This window comes from Vicia villosa, linkage group LG6, assembly GCF_029867415.1.
Source record: "Vicia villosa cultivar HV-30 ecotype Madison, WI linkage group LG6, Vvil1.0, whole genome shotgun sequence".
NCBI classification, from domain to species: Eukaryota; Viridiplantae; Streptophyta; class Magnoliopsida; order Fabales; family Fabaceae; genus Vicia; species Vicia villosa.
Genome location: NC_081185.1, coordinates 163,463,491 through 163,480,107, shown reverse-complemented (window position 1 = coordinate 163,480,107; position 16,617 = coordinate 163,463,491). Strand labels below are relative to the sequence as shown.

Below are 16,617 nucleotides of genomic sequence, written 5' to 3'. Positions count from 1 at the left end.
AATCAATTTCAAAATCGTGGGGTATCGCAACTCACTACAACACTTAATCGTGTCTAAACTTTGAAAGAAAAGCCACTAAGGGCAAAAGGTATTTTATAAGAAAAGATTTTTAAAAGAGGTTTTACAAACATAAGAAGATTTTGGAAAAAGGGAGAAGATTTTGAAAATATAAGAAGTGGAGGAGATGAAGAGGCTAACCTAGTGCATAAAATAAAAGTTTAAGGAGAGAATGATCTGACCAAAATAAGAAACCAACAGTTGACCGACGCATTACCACTTGGGGATCCAGATGAACTTATTATCTTTAGCACCACTTTGCATTAAGCACATTAAAATTTTGATGAAAATCAGGCAGAGTAACGGCTGTTTTCGGGTAAAATCCTTATCTCAATGCCTTGGAATTAACCATCAAGGACTTTCAAGGAAATACCTGCATACGCAAACAGACAACAATCCAATGCCAGACAGAACAACCACAGAGTAATAAGAGAATAAGGGTCCAGAGGCACTAAGTCCATAAGTCCGAATCTCCAAAATGCTAGGGATAGTAACCAGTAGTCCAAGAGAGAACCTTAAGCGTTTTTTTTAGATTTTTGTTGTTTATTAGTGTTTTCGCATAAAAGTAAAGTATGGTCCAAGTGGACAAAAAGAAAATAGCGGAAACATAAACATAGCGTCCAAATGGACAAAGAGAAAATAGCGGAATATAAACGTCCAAATGGACAAAGAGAAAATAGCAGAAATATAAATAATATGTCCAAATGGACAAAGAAAAAAAATAGCAGAAATATAAATAATATGTCCAAATGGACAAAGAAAAAATAGCAGAAATATAAATAATATGTCCAAATGGACAAAGGAAAAATAGCAGAAATATAAATAATATGTCCAAATGGACAAAGGAAAAATAACAGAAATATAAATAATATGTCCAAGTGGACAAAGAAAAAATAACAGAAACATAAATAATATGTCCAAATGGACAAAGAAAAAATAACAGAAATATAAATAATATGTCCAAGTGGACAAAGAAAAAATAACAGAAACATAAATAATATGTCCAAATGGACAAAGAAAAAATAACAGAAATATAAATAATATGTCCAAATGGACAAAGAAAAAATAACAGAAATATAAATAATATGTCCAAATGGACAAAGAAAAAATAACAGAAATATAAATAATATGTCCAAGTGGACAAAGAAAAAATAACAGAAATATAAATAATAAATAATAAAATAAAGCATAAAGCAAGAAATATAAAGAACAATATAAAAAAATGCGATAAATAATAAAATAAAGCATAAAGCAAGAAATATAAAGAACAATATAATAAAATGCGGAAATTAAAGTCAATTGTTAGTATGTTAAAGATAACCATCTTGAAACTTGTCAAGTATGTTATCAAAGTTAGTAATAAAGATTGATGGTGAGTGAAGGATGTTCTTGGATTTAAATTCAATGGAACTTTATCAGAAGCTTGATAAAATCATAGCGACTACACGATAAAATTCCATAAGTCTTAAATCAACCGCATACAATTCTCTGCCATATTTGATCTTTTATTCTGATTCGGGACAAAGGAAAAAGATAAGAAACAATATCAAATAATATACAAAAATAAATATAAAACAAATTAAACTTAATTCATTCTTTTTGTGATTTTTTGGAATTGATTTTAAGTTAATTAACAAGCTAATTAAACAAATAATTATACAAATAATTAAAATTAATGAGAAAAATAAATCTAATTATGTATAAAATTAGTATATAATATATAAACCTAATTTAACAAAAGAAATTATTTTTTTGGAATTTTTTGATAGGTTAGAAATAGTTAAAAAGCAAATATATACATAATTACTAACTAATTAAACAAAATAAATAAATTATAAATAAAAATAGAATATTTTTATGTCAAATATTAGATTATAATAATATAAACCTAAATTTAAAAGGAAAATATTTTTTTGGAGTTTTTTTGATTGGTTAAAAATAATTAAAAAAAGCAATATTTACATAATTACTAATTAATTAAGAAATATAAATTAATTATGAAAAGAAATAAAATATTTTTATGTTAAAAATTAAATAAACATTTTATCAACTTAAAACTAAAATTAAAACTTTTTTTTTTGAGAAATTGAAAATATGCATAAATATGGAGTTTTTAATTCATGAACTCCTAACACTACTACATATTAAAAATTACATTGTACTTACTCTATGATGTTCCAAGAGTGGAAAAGAGTGATTGAAATTGATTGAAAGTGGCTATTTGAATGAGCCTTGATTTTTACAAGTTTATTGAAACTTTTGGAAAATATAAAACTTATGCTATGACTTTGGTGTTTGTTGTTGTGCTCTCCTCTTGTTTCTCCCTTTTTTTCCCCCCTTGAATGAAGAAAATGAAGTTCTATTTATAGGCAAAGAGTTTGATCTTGGAAGCCTTGCAAGTGGAAATTGTCATGATTGATTTTGTGGAAAAAATATGATAATGGAATATTTTCAATGAGTGTATTTCTTAACCATGGTTAAAACACTCAAGTATTATTCTCTTCAACCTTGCAATAATATATTTAAGCATCTTGAATTGGTCTTGATTGGCAACCATAAGCATCTTTGATAATATCTTTGAATTATCTCACTTTAATTAAACTTTAAATGAATAAAATTTAATTAAAATGAAATAAAAATGTCATGAATCATGGATGGGTCGTGGATGCCCTTTAAACATATGAGAATCAAGATTGAATCACAAAAGAATTGGCCTTTTTGAAAAAAAATCAAATTTTGGTCATTACTTGTTTCATGCATTTTTCCAAAAAAATGTCAACTTCATCAAGGCATATCTCCCTCAATTTTGATCCTATGAAAGTGTTCTTTAACTTTTTGGAAAGCCCAAGATGTCCTCTACAAGCCACTTTGGAAGCGTTTTTGCATTTGGAGAAGTTATCTTGATGATATGGGCTTTGACAAAAAACTGCTTTTTGTTGACTTTCAAAATGACCCGTAATGTTTTGGCTTATATCTCTTAGGCGGAAGCATTTCTTGACCTTGGTCCCAACATCAAAGTTGTAGAGAATTGAATTTCCTTGAGAATGAGCTTTGGTTGGAATTTTTCTGATAAATTATGAGAGAGTTATGGTTGGTCAAAGTTCAGTTGACTTTTAGCTAAAAAACTCTAATTTTGCAATTTTGAGTTTTGTCGATTTCTGAACTTTTCTTGATGAATTATGATCAACCATTGATCACATGATGAATATTTTGACAAAATATGGATGTTGACAAAAAATTGCATTTTTGACTGTCTGTTGACTTTTTTGGTCAAACTGGTCGTCTGTTGACTGTTTGAGCTGTTGACTGTGCGTCTGAGCGAATCGAAGTTTGAAAATTTGTCTGGTGGTATTTTGAGACATATGGAGATCCATGAAATCCATTTGAGGTCTCAAAAACTCGTTCTCCTGGAAAAAAAACAAAAACCCTAATTTGGCGCTTTTGGCGATCTTGAGAGTTGTCTGCCTTAAACTGAGCCATCCTTGGACTTGAATATTGATTGAAGGAACCTTTGAATCTTGAGAGAATGTTGAACCTCTTGTGGGCCTCAAAACCCTGAATTCTTCAGCTTTCTCTTGATCATTCTCCTGTCTTTTTAACACACAAGCAACAAACTTTTTTTCTTTTTATTTTTTGTTAGTAAATAAAAATATGCATGATGATAAATGATAATGATAATGATCATGATACTTAGAAAAATGATGGGATCTCAGAGGTCAAAAATTGGGGTGCAACAATACCCTCAAAACAATACAAGACTAGTTTAACAATGTTAATTGGATGTATTTAAAAAATGTATGGCATGTTGTAACAATAAATGTAAACTGTAGTTCTTGTCAAAAAGAAAAAAAAGTCTAAGTTGTAAGAGTTCCATTAACAACCAAGGATTTACATGTTAGATTAGTTATTTAATTAATTAAGGATGGATAACATAATTAGTTATTAATTAATTAATTATAATACAGTCAATTGTTATTAAACACTATTAATGAATTGTTTGATTGAGTTTTGTGTCTGAATGGACCATGATGGATTAGACTATTCAATTAAGTCCAATGAGAGGTCTTTGACCTTAACCGTTTAGTTATTTAAGCGTTACCCCATTTAGGGGTGATCGCGGTGCGGTTTGGGCGGTTTTGACGAAAAAATCATCCGAACCGCAAGAGAAAAAATCGTGCGGTTTGGTTTGGTTCGGTTGGCTTTTAAAAAAAATCCGAACCAAACCAAACCAACCTAATGCGGTTTGGTTCGGTGCGGTTGGTTCGGTTTTTTAGAAATATTTTATTGAACCATTCATATACATATAGATGATAACATAACTTTGTATTTAGACATTCATACACTATCAAATAACAACAAAACCTGTCATATTTTGACAATAACTTTCTATTTAATATGTAAAAATTAAATTAGACAAAAGTGGAATAATAAACATAAAATAATAGTATAAAATAATATAAAAATTATTAGAATGAAACAAAAAAATAGAAGATACGAGAGATTAGTGAATGTGAAGAAGAAAAAACAAAAGAGTTGGGAGATTAGAGAAGAAGATGGGCAATAAAAACGAAACTGAAATAGGAAACATTTGCATAAAAATGAGAAGGTGAAAAAGAAAGAATATAAGAGAGTAAAGATTATAGAAAAAGAGGGAAGATGTATGTGGTAAAGAAGAAGCGATAATGCTATTAGAGATTTGAGAAGATCGGGACTAAAATCATGTGTAAGGATGAGAAAATTGTTCGTAATCATAAGGTTAAGGTATTATAGATTTAAGTTTGGGTTGGATGTGAGTTAAGTAAAAGTTAGGTTGTAACATAATGGGGTTTGATTCGGTTTGGTTCGGTTTATAAAATACAAACGGCAAACCAAACCGAACCATGAGGTTTTGTTAAAAGATGACCCAAACTAATCCGAACCAAATGCGGTTTTTTGCGGTTTCGGTTTGGTTTGGTTTGGTTTGCGGTTTTCTATTGGGTTGGTTTGGTTTTGATCACCCCTAACCCCATTAAACAATTATACAATGAAAACCTAGGCGGCAATAAGAATAGTAATCCTTTCATATTCACCCAGCCGTCTCTCAAATCATACAAGATACACTTTGATTATTCATTCTTAATTATTCTTTAATATAACAATATGCTACAATTTTTGTCTATTTGATTCAATAAGTCTATCATTTACATGAAAGAGCGTAGAGACATAGAATTGATAATGGTGCATGCAATAGAAAACTGTAAATTTAACTAAAAGAGACATACATTAACATCATTTAGTTAAAACCACTATCATCAATGATCCATCATCCAATTCCAGTGAAATAGTGAAGGATTTTTGGATTGAAAAATCAACCAGAAACATAACCATGACCATATTAACATCCCCAATTACATTTTACTCTCAGCAGTTATACAGTTTCTGTTGAAAATTCTTAACTTTCACTTCAGTTATAAATGTTTACCAAAAAAAATAGTAATCTGATGCTCTTGTTCACTAGTTCAAGTGCCTCCAAATTTAGCACACTATTTCCTCTCTGATTACCAGCAGAATGTGAGTAAAATTAGTAACTAACAATAAACATAAAAATAATGTTCAATCTCTATTAGCTGCATCTGAACTAAACCAACTAATCTATTTCTCATATATCTAATCACGGGGTAATGTAAAATATTGAAGATAACAAACAAGTGTAATAAACATCCAGAATATGGTTCCTATTAGGTATGAGCCCCAATTTTTTTATAGATTTCAATTATAACAAGCACAAATTATTTACCATGAAAACGAAAACATTTGTTTAAATCCTCCATTTGCGTCTGATAGAGATGTCTTTTTATAGTCAGATAAGCTTGTTGTAAGTTGTAAACTCAAGTCAGAGGAACAAGTGTTTGAATTCTCCATTTGCAAGCTGACAAAGCTTATGGTAGCTGAACATATCTGCCAACAGCTTTACATGCTTAGAAATTTTAAATTTCACTTACAAGGATAATAGTGAATAAAAAATGATTCCATTAAGTTTAAAAGACATGTTTCAAAATCAATACAACAACCAATTTGAGAAGGGAATAACAAAACAATACCAATTTCATCGCCAAAGTTGGTCCATAACTCAGCTTTGATGGACTTGTCACTGCTAACAATACCAATAACTTCTACAAAACCCGTATGAGGAGATGGTAGGGGTGAATCAGGTGATGTTTTTACAATAATTTGTTTCTCATCAGGTGATTTTCCAATGACAACTACACCGTCAGATCGCATAACTTGGATCACAGTACGAACCCTTCTTCCAACACAGAAGGGTAACAGTTCAGAGTTGACAAAGACGGCAGGGCTTAGTGAATCCATCTTCTGCAATATTCAACAACAGAATGACTTGATCTGAAGATCAGAATTATTGAAATATATCATATCCTATTTAATTTGCACTTTGTTTACATCAAAAATTCAAGCCGGACAATAAATTTAAATGTAAATAACAGAAACAATGATAAACAATGAAGCTCGGACACGATACACAACCGATAAGGTGATACACCACGGATTGAATGAAGTAGGATACGATGTGATAGCCATTAAAAGGTGAGTGAGTGATTATTCAAATAAATAAATTCGGATACTTGTTCAATACTATCGGCTCCTTATCATGGCGAATCGACGTATCGGTATACATCAGATATGATTTTAAAGCATCCGTGCTTGATTAATGATAAGTAACTAATCTCAAGTCATTCATTTCTTTCCTTCAGTTGGATCCACAATTAATTGAATTAAATTCTATCAAATTAAAGTAGCAACACAAATCAATACAATAATGACATTAATTGTTCAATCAACAACTAAGACCACACTACTATTCATGTTAAGCAATTTTGAAATTAGGTTTATCTAGGATATACAAAGAGTAATCGGTGCATAATTTTTCGATTCCAAACAGAGAAAGAGCGTAAGGAAACATCAAACATGGTTTGTAAGAGCATGGAAAGATGAATCGGAAGGATTGTTACCAGATTGATTCAAGTGCAGTCTACAGATGCGAATTGGAGTTGAGAAGAACACGAGAGCAGCGAGGGAGGGAGAGAGCGCGCCTTTTTCTTTCCACAATCTTCCATTTCAATCACTCCCTCACTTTATTTATAATAACACACGAATATTTCAAAATTTTGTTTTTTTTTAATTTAAAATTGAAAAAACCAACAAAAACAACTCTTGAAATAAAGAAAGAAATAAAATTTAACATTTAAAATTAACACATGAATAATTATTTAATTATAATAATCAATAATAATATAAACATTAAATTATACATAAAAAAATATGTGAAATGGAAGAAAAAAAATTTTAAAATAAAAATTTATATCTCAAATAAAAACAATTAATAATTATAATAAAATAGATATTTTGTTGATAATGATCTACGAAAAAATTTTAACATTTGAAAATAAGTATTTTATATCTCAAATAAAAATAATTTTTAATTAAAATAAAAAATATTTTACTAATTGTGACCCGTTAGAATTTATTTTTTAACATTTGAAAATAAAAATTTTCTGTCACGAATAAAGGCAATTGTTAATTTAAATAAAATATGTATATTATTAATAGTGATCCGTGAGAAAAAGAAAAATTTTGACATTTAAAAATAATTTTTTTTTGTCTTAATAAACATAGTTGTTAATTAAAATTTTGACATATTTTGTTGATAGTGACATGTGACAAAGAGATAAATTTTAAACTTTGAAAATAAGAATTTTGTATCTCAAATAATAAAAATCATTTATTAAAATAAAATAGATATTTTTGTGATTGTGATATGTGAGATGAAATTTTAGTTGTGTGTATAACTATCAAGTAGTATTAATTTCATAAAATAAATTCTTAATTTTATTAAAATTTAAAATAAATAAATTAATATTTTTAATTATAATAAAAAATAAATGGAATTGAGATATACCGATATACCGTAAAAATAAAATTAAATGTCAATTGTATACATTTATACAGCAATAAATATTTAATATGATCATTATATATTATAATTATACATTTTAATATATTAAAAATAATTGGAAGAAGATAAAATAATAATATGAAAAGAGAAAGAAATATAAAGGTAAATAAAATTATTTTTGAAAGAAGAATGAGATGGTGAATGAAAAAGTGAGAAATGGAGAGAAAAATAAAAGTTGAAAAAATATCAAATAGAAATTTGACATTGATAGCTTTTGGCTGAAATAGAGTGAATTTGGTTGAAATGTAGTGAATTAATTTGAATTTTTTTACTATTTTAACATGGCGACAATTTCTCTCCTCATTACAAAAATTTGAATAGTGTGGACAATTTCTCTCCTCATTACAAAAATTTGAATAGTGTGCCTTCACTTGATCAGAATACTATTTAATTTTAACATATTTAATTATTCATACTTAATTATTTATTAAATGATATATTTTTTGATATTTTGCAAGTGTAAATTTCTTTTAAATGAAAGGCATTATTGATAGTTTTATTAATAGATATAGTTGATGTCAGAAACTCTTTTAAGGTTGAAACATATATAAATGTTAGTTTAATTTTAAAAATATGATTAATAGGTGCACGATGACCAAAAACATCTTATCTTTCTTCTAGTTAACGAGTAAATTTTGTTTTTTAAAATTTTGTTTTTTAATTTCATTAAACTTGATTTTTTTAAATTCATTAAATAGTTGATATATATAATCTATATATAAACCAAATACATTAATTATTAAATAAATTTACACACGCGCGATTAGGTGTATGTGAATCACTATTAGATGTTATCAAGAAAAATCAGAAACCAACAATCACCAATTGTAGTGACTTGTCCACTTTCTAACTTTCTACATTGAACAATGTTTAATCCCTATGCATTTCAAATGCAGTTTAAGAATTCCCAATATTTTTTACTTTAAAAGCAAGAATAGAATGAGTTGAATTCAAACGCAATATTTGAGTCATAAAAACATTATTTTGAGTGAGAACAAATTTCGTTGCACTAATTAGACATCCGTTCATGAACAATGTGAAGTTGTTTTCCAATGGCAGTTTAAACAAACACAACAGAAATGCTAATAGTAGAGTAAGTTACATGATGCAATAAGAAACTAGTAGAGTAAGTTACATGATGCAATAAGAAACGACCAAGCTCAATCGTAACCAATTGTTGATCGGGTTTGATTCAAGTGACCCCAATACCCTCAGCTTGATCAGTAACTGATTGCACAAGCCTTACAAGAGGAAAGACTTACATGCCAACACAACACACAGGTAACAAATTGCACAAACCTTGTCCCAAGAGAGCTGTTTATTTAAGAGCCGGATCCAAACTTTCCCTCTTTTCTGCACTTTTTAATAGTCAAATTTCCCAAGTATTTATAGAATTCTCTCAAATTAGTTCTGTCAAGATATTTCTCTCCATCTAAAAGATTATCAAAAATTCTCTTAATTTCAAAGAGTGCTGCAAAACATCTTAAAGAGAGCATCAAATAAGCGAGCCAATAATTTCTTAAATGCAAAATTCAGGAAACACAAGACCATTTTAAATGCAAAAATTAGAGCAGACACTAGTAAAAGAGGAGTGAAAACTGTAATTCCTTAAAACAAAACATTAAGTGTAATTCCTACAAAATGAAAAGAGAAGTGAGAACTGTAATAGTCACTATCAACAACTAATATTTTAAATTAAAGAGAATAAAAAGAAAGTGAGAATTGCCAATGTTATATGCAGTAGAAAAGTATCAATTCAACTGAAGAAGACATATACATCATTTTAGTTAAACCCAATACAATCCACTGAACTACTGAAGGTATCCTGGATTGAAAATAAACCAGAAACAAAATCTCATATTAGCCGCTAGCATGGCAATACTAAGATTCCCAATTACATTCAGAAACCGGCAATTGTTGAATTGAAACCTTAAACCGTACAATTTACTTATAAATGTTTACAAGAAACACTTATCAGATACTCCTGTTTACTGGTTCAAGTGCCTCTACAGTTACCACACTATTTCCTCTGATTACCTGAAGAATGAGAGTGAAATTAACAATGAACAATAAAAAAAGACCATGTTCAATCTTTATAATACACCTAAACTGTTAATACAAAATTGAAAATGAATAATTTGAGGACTTACCACCATCCCTATCTCATTTTTCTCATTGCCATTCACCTCCACAGTATTGTCAACAACCAAATTCATAAACTGGTCAAAGCCCCGGAGAGTACCAACAATCATGCGATTTGCATTCAGCTTGACTGCAAGATAATAACACATATTTCAGTATAACTCCTCACCAAATTGTAAAACATATTTTTAGCAAAGAAGCACCAAAATCTCTAGATACACATGTTTAAACCACGTGAGCATAGATACATATCAAGAACAAATTGGCAAGAGCAAAATTCACAAGTGCTAAACAAAAATGTGAATAACTAAGAAAATAACAAAACTCAAATAGAGAAAAGACCTAATTCATCCCAAATGAGCTATGAATAAGATTTATATGCATAGTCGAAAAAATCACTAAAAGGCATATCAAACCCTATTCTCATTTTAAGCCTAAAATTTTTCCTAATTGCTACAACGACTTGAGCATCACAAAGCTGCACAGTGGAGACAAAAGAGGAGTGGCCAGAGAAAGGAAGGAGGAAGTCGAGCCAAAGGAAGCAGTGTTACAAGAAACAAAAAGAACTGTGGCCGAAGCGAATTGGGCGCGTCGAGAACTCTCCATTTCTGTCTACACGACCCGTATCCAAATTGATATTTCAAAACAGGAAAATTATAATTACCACCTATGAAGTATGGGTAAATGTAATCAACACCTCTATTTTCTCACTCAGTACAAACTCCCTTATTTGCTTCATAAACTACTCACAAGACGCGATCCCCCTCTACTTAAAGCTGTTATGTGACAGCCCAAAACATTGTTCATGTATATCTATGAAGGAAACACATGCTATCTTGCTTCCTCAGTACCCTTTAATCACCCAAAAAAACTGTGTAAATACTCATTACACTCTCAATTCATCTCAGCCTTAAGTGTAATAGAAGTTGTTTATGGCTATTATTTGATTAACTATAACATAAACTATTGAAACTCGGAACAGCTAAAAACGAAGTTAACGAATAATATTGCAGCTATTCTACACAAACCTCCATCCACACATAAACTATGAAAACCCAATTTGATGCAAAACAAGGATGAAACGAACAATTAGCATAAAGAAACTTACTTTGAAGCTGTTTGTCCATGTACCTGCAAAAAATAACCACAAAAAAAACGAACAAAAAAAATACATATTAATTTCGATCAAATGTAGCAGAAATTTAAAAGCAACGAAAATTGTAATGATGAATTGAAGTGAAGTGGAAGCGAGAACAAGACTTACTTCTTCAAATCCGGTGGCTGGCCTGACCTGCTCATGGTGAAGAGTGAAGAAGAGAGGATGCAGAAGGAAGACGATGATTTGAAGGGGCTGAACCGCGGTGTTTTTAACGACAAAACCCTAAATTTTGATGGTTTTTGCAGGATATATATGATGGGCCCAGTTCAAGAAACGTATTAGCCCAATGAAACTAAAGCCCATCAAGCTTGAGCTTCTTATAGGATTTTTTTGACAATTTCTTTATCCACCTCCAACCTTCTTAGTAACCATAGTGAAATTCCAAAAACGACCATATATTTCGAAAGTGCATCTTTGAAGTAAAAAAAAAGATGATTTTAGAGATACATCTCCGAAATCATTTTTTTAAGTAAAAAAAAAAGTGTTTTCGGAGATGCATCTCCGAAAACAACATTTCGGAGATGCATTTCCAAAAACATCTGCGTTTGCAGTTTAAACAAAATAGCTTCCCCCTATTTTTCATTTACCCTAAAACACCAAAACTTCAAAATCACCAACCATTTGCGCTCACACAAATCAAAGGCTACTTCCAAACAACAACAAATTGCTCTACAACCTTCAAAAACTACTTCAAAAGCATCCTCAACATCACTTCAAATCTGTAAGTTTTCACAACCTTAACTTTAGAATTGAAATGCATATTAGGGGTGTTAGAAAATAGCACAATGTATTAGGTTTAAGTTATTATATGTCACTAAGTCTCTTTATATAGTTAAAATTTGATTTTGAAGCATTTAGGGTAAGATTGAAGCATTTCTCTAAAAATGGAGTCGCAGGTGTTTTCGTTCGGAAGTGCATTTTCGAAAACACCTCCATGACCAGTTTCGGAAATGCACTTCCGAAATGAATTCAGAATTGTTTTTTTTTATTTTCTTGATTGTCTCGCCTTCTTACCGATTTCAATTTTTTCAGGAAAATGTCAGGAAACCCCAGACGACTTAGACAGGGTAGGGAGACCCAAACCGCATCGGCTCGACGCGAGCGGGCCTCACAGTTGGCATCGACACGAGGACAGAGTCGAGTATCCGTCCAACCGGATGAGGCATCTGCTGGTTTGATATTTGGATCTAGGAGTCGGCTGACTCGGGCGTCTTCCTCTCGTGAGGTGGTACGCGAGGAGAAGGAGATCGAGGAGGAGGTGATACACGAGGAGGAGGAGATACCTGATGCTGACCCTCCGCACGGGGAGGAGGAGGAGGAGGGCTACCTGGGAGGGCCTACGGACACTTCTGTGCTGATTTACTACCACGACCACGTTGCTCGACGTGTCTGGGTGGGAGAGATATTTTTTTATTTAGGTTTTTAATCGTGTTTTATTTAGGCTTTTATTCCACTTTCTCCAAACGGTCTTATTAACAACCTTTTTTGTTTATGTTTTTGTTGTAACAGGAAAGGCCGGCGATAAAATCCGTGAACCACACACGAAAGATTTTTGATCTGTTTAAACCAGAGGCCCAGTGGTTTAATGATGTTGTAGCTGGTTTTGTGCTTGGCAGGTTGTGCATGACCGAATATACCACTATCAGCCACGACATGCAGGGGGCTTTTGTGGAGTGGTGACACAAGGAGACGTCTTCTTTCCACTTTCCTGTTGGTGAGTTGATGATCACCTTGCACGATGTTCAGTGTCTGCTCCACCTGCCGATCAGAGGGAGGCTGCTGCACAATTCCCGGTAGACATGGAAACAAAACCCATACCCGCGGGTACCCAACTAAACCCGCCCCAAAGTTGACGGGGAAAACCCACTTTAACTGGGTTTGGGTTTTTCCCGATTATAAAATATAGGGTTGGGTAATGGGGATACTAGTACCCACCCCGAACCCACCCTGTTTATTTCATTATGTACATTATTATTTATATTTGATACTTTATTTTATTAAATATGTGGCTAATGTTTTGATAATATGATTTGTATTTATTATTTAAAATATTTGAAATGTATGTATGAAATTTTTTGAGATTGTTTTATTTTATTATTTATAATATAATTTGATTTTCGAAAAAAAAATTATTAAAAAATTAATTTTATTAAATGGATGGTGGCGGAGTGGGGATATCTGAACCTAATCTGAACCCGTTTGAGACGAGTTTGGGTTTTAATTACTCGTCTCTGATTGGGTTTGGGGCGGAGAACGGGGATTGTTTGGGGATTCGGGTTTGGGTTTGGGGAGATAAAAACCGTCCCCGACCCGCCCCGTTGCCATGCCTAATTCCCGGATACAGAGGGTCGAGGCGATTGAGTGGATGGTCGACTATCTGGGTATGGACCTAAACATGGCTGATTATAAGTGACAGGCGACGAGTGGGGCCCATATCCGGTTCTCCAGCTCGAGAGAGCTGTATGAGAACCACTTGGTAGCGGCGGCGTAGTTCGAGCAAGAGGGTGACAGGCTTTTTAAAGAGTATCACCGTGCCTGCGCTCTACGGTGTTGGTTCATGTTCTTGGTAGGCACTGCACTCTTTGTGGACAAAAGTGCAATCTACATCGACATGACATATCTCCGCTACTTTATAAACCTGACTACCATTGACTAGTGGAACTAGGGGGTAGCTATTCTGGTATACCTATACCAGAAGCTGAATGAAGCCTCCAACTAGAGGACCAAGCAGTTGATTGGATCTTGCACACTCGTGACAGTACGTTTCTTTTTAATTATTTCACATTTATTTATGGTTCATATTTATTTTTAACATATTATCGTATTTGTGTTTCAGGACTGGATCATCTCGTACTTCCTCTGCATCCACGGCTTCATCATTGATCCTGCGTACACTGACGCTTTGTCCAGGGCCGCCCGATACGTTCTCCAAAGGGGGAATAGCACAACGGGCCCATATCGCGTGTACCTCGACCTCACTGCTCAGGGTGACATCCGTTGGACGCCGTTCACCGACTACCGTGATATTGTCCCATTCGACCGCATCGCGTTATACTCTAGATGGTTAACACGCGGGGCCAACACCATGGTGAGGTATCTGCCGGAGCGGTGCATGAGGCAGTTTGCACGTGTGCAGATGATACCGAGGTCACCGTTTGAGGTTACTCCCGACACAGTTACCCGAGTGGATCTCACTGCTATATTTGTGGACTAGGTGCATCATTTGGTCTCGGAGGAGTATCGACGTATGGCGGCCACCCAGAAGTGCCATTGTGTAGAGGGGTACGTGACATGGTTCTATTGGATGTCACATCTTCTGATGACACCCGACGCTCCCGGAGCTCCTAGGCCAGCACACGAGGAGATTTTGGAGAACCAGCAAGCCGAGGATGACCATGTCACTGATCTCCTGCCTATATGCCAGCGGATAGAGATGCTTGGGCGAGACGCATTGGACCGAGGAGTTATTGAGCACATCGGTCCAGAGGTAGTTGCCATTGTGGACAGGATGGTCGGTGACGCGGCCGGTGCGACAGCCTATACGAGAGAGGAGGTCCCAGAGAGTTAGGGTTAGCCATACTCAGTAGTAGTTGCCTATTTATTTTCTATTCTTGACTTTTTTGTATCCGGGTTGTATTATTTTGACATTTATGTACACTATTTTTGTATATATAATATTAGTATTTTATTCCAAATTGTATGTTATATTTAGTTTATATCAAGCATTGTTTACTTTAAGCATTGTTGTTTAATTTAAAATACGGGACTAACCATTGTTTAGAAAATAAAAAAAAAAATAACTTCCTGCATATTTCGGAGATGCATATCCGAAAACACCAAAAAATATGAAAATGGGTGTTTTGAGAGATGCATCTCCGAATTCTGAAAAAATCTGAAGAAAAAAAAGACTTCGGAGATGCATCTCCGATGTTAGGGGTATTTTGAGGTTTTCAGCAGGGATTCTCCCCCCAGGGGGTCTATAAAAAAATTGTCATTTTTTTTATCGTTTGACACTTTGTTAAATACCATAATTTTAAAAAAAAAAATTGGAAAGTATCGAAATTTGGTTAATTCAAAAAAATGAAAATTTTCGGTAGTTAGTGAGGCTAATTTTTTAAATTTTCCTACATCATTTTTTCTCAAATAACTAATTTGATAAAAAAAACTACCCGATAAAACAATACACATGATAAAAATTGTTCTACATATAAGAATACAAAACAAATTAGGATAACTTCCTAACTTCGCCATCCCAATGCCTAATGCGTCTCGCATATGCTGATTCTCTAGTTTTTGCATCTTCAGTACAATTTTGACTCCAACAATCAGTGACGGGCAGGGGTGTTTTCGATCCAAATCAGTCGGGGTATTCAATGTCCCGGGAGTTGGACCGAAACCGATCTAGTACGTTCGAGTAAACCTAGACCGGACCAGATAATGGATGATTTGTTACTGAAAACTGAGACCGGACCGATAATTTTTGGATTGGGTATCCAAAACACCCGAATTAGAGAGGAAAAATAAAAAAATATTTTTTTAATCAAAATTCAATAACAGTTTTCATTCCAATTTGACATTCACATTACATTTTAATCAAAATTTACATAATCAGTTCACATGTTCAAAATAGAAGTTAATGCAAATAATTAAACCTTGTTCAAACATAAGTTATGAAACTTATGTTTTCAAGAAAACATAAAATATCATTACATTTGTTAATAATGCCTAAGAACAATCTCATCATTGGCATTACAATTATATATCTTCAAGTTGTTGTTGTAGAAGAAGTCACAACCGGATCCTCACCAAAATGATATGTTAAAGGTTCATCTTGTGGTTCTTCATGCTACAAAAGTAAAAGGATAGCTTCATAAGCACCACAAATGTAAAAGCATAAGCCATGTAAATATTCAATTAAAATAGACCATAAGCAAAGTTACTTACAATACTAGCAGTGCAGCCCTTTTTAATTCCATACTTCTCATTCACCCAATGACCCCAACAAAGAACCATTCCAACTGTCTTAGTTTTCATAGAAGATCGTTTGGGATCAATAACCGTTTTACCAGCACTAAAAGTTGCTTCTGAAGCAACAGTTGTAACTGGAGCAGTTAGGATATCCTTTGCTAATTTACTAAGAACATGATACTTGGCTTCATTCCCCATCCACCATGTTAAAACATCAAACTTAGCTGTATGAGGGACTTTTAAGGGAGGCTCCTCAAGATATAATTCAAGATCAAATTTT

The 16,617-nt window shown here is 32.7% G+C and overlaps 2 protein-coding genes across 3 annotated transcripts; both read right to left on the bottom strand.

The window, feature by feature from the left end:
• Positions 1-5,404: 5,404 nt before the first annotated feature.
• Positions 5,405-7,187, bottom strand: LOC131613073 (replication protein A 14 kDa subunit B-like). 2 transcript variants are annotated; one of them, XR_009287561.1, is made up of 4 exons: positions 7,065-7,187; positions 6,138-6,408; positions 5,834-5,994; positions 5,405-5,590 (listed from the first exon to the last, which is right to left on the bottom strand). XR_009287561.1 is itself a non-coding variant. In XM_058884788.1 (3 exons), the coding sequence occupies exons 2-3, from the start codon at positions 6,403-6,405 to the stop codon at positions 5,930-5,932; spliced, it is 333 nt and encodes a 110-aa protein (XP_058740771.1). In that variant the 5' UTR covers positions 6,406-6,408; positions 7,065-7,187; the 3' UTR covers positions 5,722-5,929. The 2 variants fall into 2 exon arrangements, 1 of the variants encoding a protein (XP_058740771.1); XM_058884788.1 differs by lacking the exon at positions 5,405-5,590 and having other exon boundaries at positions 5,722-5,994.
• Positions 7,188-9,773: 2,586 nt separating this feature from the next.
• LOC131613072 (probable small nuclear ribonucleoprotein G) lies at positions 9,774-11,610 on the bottom strand. The gene is made up of 4 exons (XM_058884787.1): positions 11,475-11,610; positions 11,319-11,341; positions 10,219-10,340; positions 9,774-10,105 (listed from the first exon to the last, which is right to left on the bottom strand). The coding sequence occupies exons 1-4, from the start codon at positions 11,507-11,509 to the stop codon at positions 10,043-10,045; spliced, it is 243 nt and encodes an 80-aa protein (XP_058740770.1). The 5' UTR covers positions 11,510-11,610; the 3' UTR covers positions 9,774-10,042.
• Between the last annotated feature and the right edge of the window lie 5,007 nt (positions 11,611-16,617).

Coding starts and splice junctions, on each gene's coding strand:
- LOC131613073 (XM_058884788.1), bottom strand. CDS start 6,405: ATGGATTCACTAAGCCCTGCCGTCTTTGTCAACTCTGAACTGTTACCC. Junction 5,995..6,137: donor CAACTTTGGCGATGAAATTG/GTATTGTTTTGT, acceptor AGCTGTTGGCAG/ATATGTTCAGCTACCATAAG.
- LOC131613072 (XM_058884787.1), bottom strand. CDS start 11,509: ATGAGCAGGTCAGGCCAGCCACCGGATTTGAAGAA. Junction 10,341..11,318: donor CATGGACAAACAGCTTCAAA/GTAAGTTTCTTT, acceptor ATTATCTTGCAG/TCAAGCTGAATGCAAATCGC. Junction 10,106..10,218: donor AAAATGAGATAGGGATGGTG/GTAAGTCCTCAA, acceptor CTCATTCTTCAG/GTAATCAGAGGAAATAGTGT.